The 12,072-nt window shown below is 47.4% G+C and overlaps 1 protein-coding gene and 2 long non-coding RNA genes across 5 annotated transcripts in view; 2 read left to right on the top strand and 1 right to left on the bottom strand.

Annotated features, from left to right (window-relative positions):
• LOC132218786 (uncharacterized) overlaps positions 1-12,072 on the top strand; it is a 449,343-nt gene that overhangs the window by 152,068 nt on the left and 285,203 nt on the right. The window lies entirely within an intron of this gene.
• Positions 1-12,072, bottom strand: part of PLEKHM1 (pleckstrin homology and RUN domain containing M1) — a 46,701-nt gene that overhangs the window by 32,745 nt on the left and 1,884 nt on the right. For all 3 annotated transcript variants that reach the window (XM_059670463.1, XM_059670464.1, XM_059670462.1), the window contains 3 exons: positions 11,288-11,664; positions 5,502-5,589; positions 1,157-1,404 (listed from right to left, as the gene is read on the bottom strand). In XM_059670463.1, coding sequence (XP_059526446.1) covers positions 1,157-1,404; positions 5,502-5,549 — 296 coding nt within the window. In that variant the 5' untranslated portion in view covers positions 5,550-5,589; positions 11,288-11,664. The remainder of the gene's footprint in view (positions 1-1,156; positions 1,405-5,501; positions 5,590-11,287; positions 11,665-12,072) is intronic.
• Positions 1-12,072, top strand: part of LOC132218772 (uncharacterized) — a 46,559-nt gene that overhangs the window by 10,890 nt on the left and 23,597 nt on the right. The gene's annotated exons all lie outside the window — the stretch shown is intronic.

Consider the following 12,072-nt stretch of genomic DNA (forward strand, 5'->3'; position numbering starts at 1 on the left):
GAAGTAAAGGCGTAAGGGAAGGAAAGCCACAGAGCTGTAACAGGAGTGGGGAGCACTGCCATTACAATGTGGGGAGGAGTGGGTGATTTGGTGGCAGAGCCAGGTAATGCAGTTGAGAATCCAACTGGTGAGGCAGAGTGGGGCAACGGTCCCTACACTTGGCTGTGCCTCAGAATCACCTGGGAACTTGGTCACGATGCAGATTCTGGGGCCTCCACCGAGTGAACCAGGCTCCAGGCTAGCATTTGGGAGCCTGTGGGCTATAGGTTTTTGCACAGGAAGGTGACTTGACCTCAGCTATGCAGACTTTAGGGTGGGTTGCTCTGGATAAGATCAGACCCAGGTATACCAAACTCAGTTCCTGAACGCCTCGATCTAATTAAATGCTCGCTTCTGACTACCACAGTCCCCTGCTCATGTCCCCTTCATGGGCGGACAGACCATGCTCTATAGGACGCAGTGATTGGCTCCGGTTCGCTTAAGCTCAGTAAATGTCAAGAAAGGACAGAATGAGATAAGGGGGACAATGAGAAAGCCATTGTCACCCAGGAGTGAGGTAAGAACCCGAGATAGGCAGTGGCAGTAGGCATGGGAAGGAAGACTGGAGACCGACAAAGCACCATTGGGCTGAAGGTGGCATTTAATAGCCCTTAGAGGCACAGTGCCAGCTGCTTGCTCTGAAGTCCAGGCAGTTAGGGGCAGGGCCACAAAGACAAGTGTCTCAGAGCAAATATTCAGATGCTCTTCCTGGATTCCACTCTTTTACAACAAACTACCTATGCCATGTTAGGAGTAAATACTTAGCACACAGATGTTCAAGCGTTCTAAGGCGAGATCAGCAAACTTCTGTGAAGGGTCAGGTAGTAAAGATTTTAGGCTTTGCAGGCCACACCACCTCTGATGCAGCCACCGAACTCTGCAGGGTGTGGCCAAAAGACGGCACCTGCTGCAGGTGACCAGCCAGGGGCTCGAAGCAGTGCCAGGCTGTTGCCTGAGGAAGGAGGGGCTAATGAGGCTTGGTCGGACAATATCCCCCACCTCAACCACCCATGTTCTAGACACAGGAGCGGCTGCTGCTTTCCCACAAAGCTGAAGAGCCCCATGTCCCACCCCCCAAAGCTCCTCCCCAGTGCAAAACCGCCTGGGCTGGTCTCACTTGTGGGTGATGGCCTTCAGGAGGGGCCAGAAGACAGGCTGAGGCAGAGGCTTCTGGTAGGCACTCTTCTTCCTTTTCCCCCCGGCCTCCGCTCGGACGTGCTTGGCGTGCAGGCCGTGGATAAACACGGCCTCCAGGGCGCTGCACATGGTGTTGGCATCTCCGTCTTCACTGGTAACCACTGCGTCCGAGGATGCATACTGCTTCTGCAACGCCTTCATGGATCCCACTAGCTTCTTCTTGATGACCTGGGCGGGGTCAGACGTGACACAGGCCTTTAGAATATCCTGTGGTGACCCCTGAATGTAACTCTGCCTGTCACAAAATACATGCACAACTACACATGCACATACCTGTATGTATGTATCTGTATGTGCCTTCTGCAAAACTATCACATGCTAATTATAGAAAATAAAGATAAAGCATACAGAAGGAAAATCACACACACTATCCAGAGATAGTTATTATTTTTTGCAAATATTTGTGTATTTTTTTACAGAATAGTTTGATTTTTAGAGAGAGAGGAAGAGATAGAGAAACATCAATGTGAGAGTACAACATCAATCAGCTGCATGCTCCCTACCAGGGATCGAGCCCGAAACCCAGGCATGTGTCCTTGACCGGGAATTGAACTGGCAACCTCCTGATGCATGGGACGACCCCTAACCAACTGAGCCACACTGGCCAGGGCTCTTCTGTTTTTTAAACCAAGTGTCAATAAACTGATAGCCATATAAACCTTATGTTAAGCATTGGCTCCATCATTAGTAATGGTGATGGGACTTGGGTAAATCCATCTAGGACAGAGGTGAAGTGTTCCACCTTAGTTACGTGACCAAGATTCTACACAGAATCAAGAAGCTAAGAGGCAACAAGTGCTGCTTTAGAACAATAAAAAGACCAACAAACAGGAGTATGGTCTACATTCAGAAAAATCAGGTTTAGTCTCAGCTGTCAGTCACCAGCTGGAGCACCTCAGACATTTCACCTAACCTCTCTGAGCCTCACTTTCCTCACCTGTTAAATGGAAAGAACACTTCCTGATCTGCAGCATGGGGGGATTCCTCTTTCCACTCAACCTTGTGTCCTTAATAAATGTTTGTTAAATGAATAAATTACAAAATATACAAGTCTTCTGGAAATACAGAGTAAAGAGAGTTCTGTCAAAATAGAAATATACCAAAATTACCCAAGTAGCCCGGCCAGCATGGCTCAGTGGTTGAGCCTTAATCTATGAACTAGAAGGTCATGGTTCTATTTCCAGTTAGGGCATATGCCTGGGTTGCAGCAGCTCAATCCCCAGTATGGGACGTGCAGGAGGCAGCCAATCAATGATTCCCTCCCATTATTGATGTTTCTATCTCTCCCCATCTCCCTTCCTCTCTAAAATATATATATACATACATATATATGTATATATATGTATATATTTATATTTATATGTATATATATACATATAAATATGTATATATATATTTAAAAATTACACAATTATTTGGAAAAGGACTGGAAAGGATTGCAAAAAAACTGGTTTGAATCATTAGGTGATAGGATTCTGGATAAATATTATATTGTTTGTTAAATGTTCCTTTTTTATAACAACGTTCATGAGACGTAATTTACATAGCATAAAATACTCTCATTTAAAGTATACAGTTCAATGGTTTTTAGCATATTCACAGAATTGTGCAACCATGGCCGCTATCTAATTTTAGAACATTTTCATTGCCCTAAAGGGAAATACTGTACCCACTGGCAGTCACTCCCTATCCCTCCCCCAAACCTTGGCAACCGCTAGTCTCCTTTCTGTCTCTATGGAGGTGCCTGCTCTGGACATTTCATATAAATGGAATCAGACAATAGGCAGCCTTTTGTGTCTGGTTTCTTTCATTTTAGCTTCTTTTCCTCTAGGTTGTAGCATTCTTCATGCATCAGTACTTCATTCATTTTTATGCCAAATAGTATTCCATTGCATGGATATACCACATTTTATTTATCCACTCATAGTTAATAGACGTTTGGGTTGTTCCCACCTTTTGGCTACAATGCTGCTATTGTGGGCGAAAGGGCCACATGCTAACCTGACAAGCTCAGGGAAGGCCTGCATGGCCGTCTTGCAAACTCTAAGACCTAAAGTAACCACAAAGGATGGTCTGAAATTAAACTTTAACTGAAAGCAGTTATGGTGGGTAGTCACTTCCTAGGCCATTATTTTCCCTGACAAGGTCAATCTTTTCTTTAACTGAGTTTATTGTCTTTTTGCTTCTACGATAACATGTCATTAAAATGTCAGGGTAGCTTGTAACTTCCCTTTTTCTGGATCCCTCAGGGCACAACAAATGGCACCAAGGCGGAAACCATAAATTCCCTCATTGTTATTATTATCGAGTTAATTGTTGATTGTTAACTATCCTGTACCCACCTAAGTAATGTGTCTATCATTTTACTTTTTATCCAAACCCAGAGGTCCCCCACTTTTGCCTTCTCCCACCTCTCTAATCTATCACCAATGGATTCCATGTAACCCACCTACGTCTCTTCCTTTGATGGCAATGCATAAAAATAGATGAAAAACCGTCACTCTCTGGAGCATTATCCCAATCCATTGAGATTCTACTTCCCAGCAATTGCCGACAGTTAGGTTCAAATAAACTCACAAAAATTCTTTACCAGGCTTAAATATTTTTACATTAACACTATGAACATTCACCCACAATGTTAGGGGCAAAAACAGAATATTGGGGACTAGCTATAGTTATAAGAAATACCGTGATTGCCTTGATCTGATTAAAGAAAGGACATTCTACCACGGCTGGGAGTTGTACGCCCCTGGGACCTGGGAGTCAATCTTGGAATTCCTTTCATTCTCATTCAAGAACTATTATCATGGAAATATTAACAACCTCATTGCCCAAACAATGGAGTCCTGCCCCAGCCCCCATTGCCTACTTCCCCTTGCCTGTAATTCCTACTTCCCCATGTAATCTTTGTCCTACCCAACATAAGCAGCTGGTTTATGGAGGGGGAGGGTTGGAGAGCAGATTTTTGTGGCTGACCTGCTGCTCTCCCATACTACCCGCATTACTGGAATAAATGCTCATACATGATTTAACCCTGTCTCTACTTAATTGGCTCAAGTAGTGACAGACAGCCCAGACCCACTGGTTGTCCAGTTTCAACAAGTTTTTGTGTAGACATATGTCATATGTTTTCAATTCTCATGGGTATGTACCTAGGAGTGGAATTGCTGGGTCCTATGGAGCACTGTTTAACTTCTTGAGGAACTATCAAACTGTTTCCCACAATGGCTGCACCATTTTACATTCCAACTAGCAATGTATGAGGGTTCCAATTTCTCCTTAACCCCACCAACACTTATTATTGTCTGCCATTTTGGTTGTAGCCATCATAAGGGGTGTGAAGAACTATCTCATTATGGCTTCAATTTGCATTTATCTAATCTATAATAATAAAAGCATAATATGCTAATTAGACTGGACAGCCAAACAACCTTCCAGACATCCTTCTGGATGAAGCCGGGGCTGCAAGGGCCGAGGCAGCCACAGTGGCTATGAGGGCCGAGACAAGCCGCTGCGGCTATGAGGGCTGAGCCCCTTGCACGAATTTCGTGCATCGAGCCTCTAGTCCTTTATAATAAAACCCTAATATGCAAATCAACCGAATGATGGAACAACTGGTCACTATGATGTGCACTGACCTCCAGGGGGCAGACACTCCACACAGGAACTGCCCCCTGGTAGTCAGTGAGCTCCCACAGGGGGAGCAGGGGGAGCACTGCTCAGCCAGAAGCCAGGCTCATGGCTGGCAAGCGCAGTGGCAGTGGTGGGAGCCTTTCCTGCCTCCACTGCAGGCGGGTGGTAAGAAGCAAGGGGTCCCGGACTGCGAGAGGGATGTCTGACTGCGGCTTAGGCTCGATCCCTCCAGATATCCCTCGAGGGGTCCCGGACTGGGAGAGGGTGCAGGCCAGGCTGAGGGCCCCCCTTCTCCTGCACAAATTTCGTGCACCAGACCTCTAGTGTCTAATAATGGTGAGCATCTTTTCATGTACTTATTGGCCACTTATATATCTTCTTTGGAGAAATCCTTCATTTTCAGGTAACCTTTATCAAATCCCAACTGTTTTTTGGTAAATTCTCATTTTATCACCAATAAGATGGTCTAGAAAGGGCAGGACTTCCTCAGAGCTTGCTTCTGCTATAACTTTTTTCTCAGGCTGAGACCTCTCTTTCCAGACAGTGTCCACACATTTCAAAGTGAGGAAAGCCAATGAAATGGCTGTTCTGTGCACCTCCTTCCCCACTCTTGATCCTCCGTTGTCACCTACCGAGATGGCATCCCGGGGGTCCACTCCATTCTCCACCACTGACAGCATTTCCACTCAGGCAGCAGCTCTCAGGGAAATCACATGACACCTGTTGAGACAGATGGTGGCCAGGTGAGCAAGCTCCCAACTCACCACCCCCAGCCAATCCCTAGGCCCCCAAGCAGCCAGCAGGAGGTCAGCCCATTCTACTGCAACTGAAAGAAAGGCCTCTGAATACAAAAATAAAAAATTGAAAGTGGGTTTTAAGGAAGGAAGCATGGAAGGAAAAAGTCCGAGGGCCTGGATCTTGGGAGGGAAGGAGCCCTGTGTGCCAGGGATGGGCCTGCCCCAAGGAGTGGGTGGAAAGTACCCTTAACGCCACACCAAACGCTGGCACAAACGCAGGGAATGAAAGGCTGACGATTTATATACAGAGCTGAGGGTGCAGGGGACACTGCAGCTGTCTGTGCAAAGAACCTGCAGGGACCAGGAAGCAGGCCTCACAGGTCAGTCAAGGCCAGGGCCTTGCATTCACCCCCTCTGACTCCTGTCTCAGTCTGGTGTCTGCCGCCCAACAGTGAACAGTGTAAGTGAAACTGTTGTAGGCAGTTAGACAAGAGCAGAGCAAGGATGAAGGGTCAGGTACAGAAAGTCACCAGGGTGGAAAGCCCCAGGTGCCCAGCAGTGGACAATCAACTGTAGGGTGGGGCCTTGTTCCCAGGGTGACTTTCCTCCCTTGGCATATCGCTGGTCATGAGGCTTGGACCCCTGACCTTTCCTCCCTAGAGATAACATCTAGGCCTCAAGTGTGTTTCAGCTTCAGGCCCAGATAAGCAGCAAAACCAGCCACGGCTGACATCAGGACCAGCTGCATTGAATAATGACCCCCTGCCCTGCTGCCGGCCAATCATCCTGAATGGACACACCTGGAAGACTACTGCATGTTCTACTGAGATCTTCTCCTGGGACCTCCCCTAAAATCTCCACCCCTAAAACCCTTAGGACGGAGGACTCAGCGCATTCTCCCTCCCAGGAGCAGGCCCAGAGCCTTTCCCTTCCAACCCCACCCCCTCAGCAGGTTCCCATTAGCTTTCTCACTCCCAATCTCCAAGGCCCTTCCTTTACCTCCATAACTTGTTTCCTAAGCCCATTTCTTCCAGGAATTACTTTTTCTACCTCTGTTATTTACCCAAGAAATGTTCTCTTACAGTTTGGGTCTTGCTTTGTATTCTTTCCTAGCCAGAACCCAAATGTTGAGGTTGCTGAAACCAGGTTTGATCTAACCCCACTGCTCCTACCACTGCCTACGACAAAACAGCTTCAAAAGGGAGACTCTCTTGTTACACATCTGCTTCTCCGTTGGGCTGCGAAAGTCAAGCTTGAGTATCACAGGGACTTGAGTAACGGGGAACAACACGGGTTCTGTGGACGGACAGGGCCACATGCTGACCTGACAAGCCCAGGGAAGGCGTGTGTGGGCAGCCTTGCAAATTCAGAGACCTAAAGTCACCACAAAAGATAGTCTGAAATTAAAACTTTTTTAAAAAGCAATTTATGGAAGTAGACACATCTTCTCTGACAAAAGCCAACCTTTAACTGAGCCTGTCTATTGTCTTCTGCATCTACATCAAGCATGTCAAACTCACGGCTTGCAGGCAGTGAGTTTGACATGCTTGATCTACTAGTACAGCGGTTCTCAACCTGTGGGTCGTGACCCCTTTGGCGGCCGAAGGACCCTTTCACAGGGGTCACCTAAGACCATCCTGCATATCAGATATTTACATTACGATTCATAACAGTAGCAACATTACAGTTATGAAGTAGCAACGAAAATTATTTTATGGTTGGGTCACAACATGAGGAACTGTATTTAAAGGGCCAGAAGGTTGAGAACCATTGTACTAGTACATTAACATACCTTTGGAATGTCAGGGTAACTTTTCATTTTTCAAATCCCTCAGGGCACAACCAATGGACCAGATTAGAGACTACAAATCCTCTCCTTGTTATTGTTATTTTTGTCATGTTAATTGTTGACTATCCTGTCCCCACCTATGTAAAAGATGTATCATTTACTTTTGATCCAATCCCAGATAAAGTTTTGCTTTCTTCTGCTTCCCTAATCTATCACCAGTAACACACTTACATATTCTGACTGTAATCTATATATATAAAATTCTAATGACCGTTTGACTATTCGACTGGTAGCTATGACGTGCACTGACCACCAGGGGGCAGACACTCCATCCAGTAGGTTAGCCTGCTGCTGGGGTCCAGCCAATTGGGACTGGACGAGACTGGCCAGACATGCCCTGGAACCCTCTCACAGTCCCTCCCCAGCCCTGATCGTGCACTAGTGAGGTCCCAGGTTTTGAGAGGGCGTAGGCCAGGCCAAGGGATCCCACCAGTGCACGAATTCGTGCACTGGGCCTCTAGTGTATAAAATAAGGTGCAAAACTGCCATTCTCTGGAGCATTTTCTCAATCCCTTGAGATTGTGCTTCCTGGCAATTGTTGACAGTTTGGTTCAAATAAACTCACAAAAATTCTCTGTAGATTTGCATGTTTCTTATGTTGACAATTCTAATGTCAGTTTGCCATTAACCAGCTAGGCACACTGGGGCACTATATCAGCCTCTCAAATGGAGAATATGACTGTGGAAAGTGCCTAGGACAGGGCTAATATGTACCAAGGACAAATGGTATCTATAATCCCAGCGGATGTGGCCACCTAAATCTATAGGCAGAGAATGCCACTGTGTAAATGAATATGCACAAGTAGGCGGAATCTGTACACAGGAAAATCCCTCAGGCAGCTGGCTTCCTCCCAGGAGCAGTGACAGGATGAAGTGGGGGTGGGGGTAGGGGCTGTGGTCTTAGTCTGAGGGGGCTGCTGGTTGGCCTGGCCCCACCCCAGCCACTTGGAAAGGCCAGGACCAGGCAGGCACATTCACATCTAAACAAACCTCTAGTGAGCACACAGCTGAGCTTGAGGGGACACCAAAAATAAAAGGTGATTGCTGTCTCTGCTCCCCAAAACTCATGGCCTAAAGAAGTTCACAAAACCAAGGCCTGCTAAATGAGTTTTAGACCCTTTACATACATTGCCTCATTCTATTTCTCACAACCACTCTAGAAGGCTCTTGTATTACCACAATCTGACTGATAAGAAATAGAGGCTGTCCCAGGTCAAGGAAATTCCCAAGATCCCAGAGCTGATATGGCAGACTACCCCAGGCAGGACAATGCCAACACCAGCTCAAAGGAAACCTCTAGACTCCTGAATGAGTGCAATCCCCTCCCTTCTGGAAGAGGCTGGTGTGAGCTACGGCTAAGGGTTGGGGGAAAGGGAGCAGGAGGAAAAAAGGGGCAATGAGGGATGGGGGAAGGAAGGCTCGTCAGCTGGTGGCCCTGGTGGAAAAGGCTCTAACTCAATCCTGGACTTGGCAGAGGTCAAACAGGGCCCAGAGCCAACCTCGCTAAGTAAGGACATGCAGAGGGAGGGAGGTGTGCACGAGGAGGGCCCTGCAGAGCCAGCTCTAGTCAGGGTGCGACAGACCACCAGGAAGAACACTGGGCCTGGGCTGCAGCCCTGTCTGCCTGCCTCACCCTTCAACTCTATTCCTGCTCACACCTACCCAGGATCCTCAGGGCCCTCCCAGGAGACCGGCTCCACATTCTGGCCACCAGGGCGACAGGGAAAGGGCATGTGCTGTCTGAGTCCCTCTGCAAACATGCCCGATCCTGGAGGCTGGGCTCCTTCTGGGCTATGTGGTGTAGCCCCGCAGGCCAAGGCCAGGTTCTCTGGCTCCAAAGCCCAGGGTTCCATCTAACCCAGCCGTGGGCAAACTACTGCCCGTGGGCCGGATCTGGCCCGTTTGAAATGAATAAAACTATTGAAAAAAAGACCATGCCCTTTTATGTAATGATGTTTACTTTGAATTTATATTAGTTCACACAAACACTGCATCCATGCTTTTGTTCCGGCCCTCCGGTCCAGTTTAAGAACCCATTGTGGCCCTCGAGTCAAAAAGTTTGCCCACCCCTGAACCCCTTTCAGCAATTCCAGTGGCCCACGGCCTTCCCTCAGGCCTGCCTTCTACACAGAGCTTGGAGATCCCAAACTGACCTTCCCTCAGCCAGCCACAGGCCAGGCCCTTCAGGGCTTTAGCCTCAACAATCTGAATCATAGCCTGGGCCCATTAAGACCTCATTAACTAATTAACTGAAAATACCAGAGTACTCATTGGAGGGAGGGAGGCTTATCAATACGTGGATGCTCTGGCCAAGCAGAGGCCTACTGAAAACCGAAGTAGCCCTGCTGGCGTGGCTCAGTAGGTTAGAGCACCATCCTAACATGCCAAGGTTACGGGTATGATCCCTGCTCAGGTCACATACAAAAATTAACCAATGAATGCATGAATAAGAGGAACAACAAACCAATGTTTCTCTCCCTCTCTCCCCGTTTTCCTTTCTTTCTTTCTCTCTCTCTTTCTCTCAAATCAATAATTAAAAACAAAAACAGCCCTAGCTGGTTTGGCTTAGTGGATAGAGCGTCGGCCTGCGGACTGGGGGGTCCCAGGTTCAATTCCAGTCAAGGGCACATGCCTGGGTTGTGGGCTCGGTCCCCGGTGGGGGGCATGCAGGAGGCAGCCAATCAATGATTCCCTCTCATTCTTCCTCTCTGAAATCAATAAAAATATTTTTTTTAAAAAGTAAACTGACACTAAGAAGTCAGAGCAGGGTCAGATACGAGATAAGCAACTGTTGCCTAAAACAAAGTGTCAGAAAAGCCACAAAAGGACATCAGCACAGAAGAATCCAGGAGAAAAGCCACTGGACAATTCACAACATAGAACTGGGACTGTGGGGTTCGGGCCACAATTTAGGGCACAGCTTTCATCGTAGGAAGGCAAAGAACCCTACCTATGGTGTGCGTTCCAGAGCGCCTCACAGAGGCAGGACAGCGGCTCAGAGGCAGGAACCAGACAACCTATGACCGAGAACTTGCTGGTGGAACCAGAACACGACTCGGGGTCTCTTGACAGCTGAGTCAGGGCTGCATCATCCTCCGGTGGCCCAGCCCCAGTCTATGGGGCTTGTTTCACAGAACACTCTTCACTGACACTAAGAACCAAACCAAAGGGAGGTGTGGCTCCAAGGAGACCTAGGCTGAAGGGCATACGGAGGGACCCTGAGCAGCACTACCAAAGGGTTCTTCAAACAGCACCAGTGGAGTTTAGCTGAAAAGGTGACTTTCTGACTTTTAGGAAACTCCAAATCCTCCTAAGTCTGCCTCTCCCCATAAGTACGAATCCACCCCGACATAGCTCTTCAAACTTCTCTAATCTCATTTAACTCCACAAAAGTCCTGGGAGAGGAGGGTTTTACAAAGAGCACTGAAGCTCAGTGCCAACAGGCCCCAGGTGGGGAACAGCATTCGCTGGTTTCCTCATTCTAAATCCTGTGCCTGTCGCCAGGCCAAACTGCCTCAGGTCTTTGGTCCGAAGAGTTTCAGGCAAACTTATTACTTACAGAGCCTTAAGAGGCACTCAGAAACTCCATTTATCAAATAAGGCTTAAAATCAACAGGAAACAATCTTGCTGAAAAGATCTGTAGCCCCAACCAGTTGAGGCAGCCAAATTTCAGAGCCGTCCTTTCTTAAATGTTCTAACACGCAGTTAGGAAAGAATTGTTCTGGCTGTTTTTCTTCATTATGATGCCTAGCCCTCTAAGTATGTGCAATTTCACTTCCTCCAGAAACCAAGGAAGAAAGAAAAGAGAAAAATGGCTTACATGCGACTCACATTAAAAGAAGAAATGGATGACCGGCTTCACCACTTTAAAACACTCCATCCATCAGTAAACAGCAACCTCCTCTCCTTAGAGACTTCTCAGCCATTCCCAACAGCCTCCACTCGATGGCCTGAATCCAATCCTGTACCTGGCTGTTCAGAACAGCCTGGCGTTTAAGTCATTCAGTTCCTACAGTACCAATTGATGAGTCATGGTTTTCAGTTGGAAAAGAATGACAAAGTTATCTTCTGATTCAGAAAGGCAGCTGATCTTTCAGCCTTGTGAGCGATGAATGAGTAAACAGCATCTCCTTCCACCTGAAGAAAATTGGATTTCTGGTCCAGCTGGAGGGCGAGAAACTTCTAGCTTGTGATTCCCAGACCAAGGGCTAGTGTGTGAGGCCAGAAATTGAAGTCAGTTAACACTGGCTATCTTTTTTCCTCCCTCTTTCTTTCCATCCAGTCCCCCCACCCCACCCCACCCCACCCCCATATTCTTGTCCAATACCCTTAGGATTCTAGCAAGGGCCAAACTCTGAACAAATAAAAACAGGTACTTTGCCCAGTGCATTCACCATTACATTTCTAGTGCCTAGAACAGTGCATGGCACACAGTAGGGCTCAGAAAATACTTGCTGAGTCAACTGATGAATAAAATAAAGGCTCAGGGTGGGTATCTCCCTATCATAGACTGTGGAGAGTTGAAGTATACAACTCTTCAGAGGTGGGAACTCCTTCCATTAGACCAAGCTACCAACAGGCTGAAAACCATTCTGACCTATCATACCTTCACGGGG

This window comes from Myotis daubentonii, chromosome 16 (genome assembly GCF_963259705.1).
Source record: "Myotis daubentonii chromosome 16, mMyoDau2.1, whole genome shotgun sequence".
In the NCBI taxonomy this organism is placed as follows: Eukaryota; Metazoa; Chordata; class Mammalia; order Chiroptera; family Vespertilionidae; genus Myotis; species Myotis daubentonii.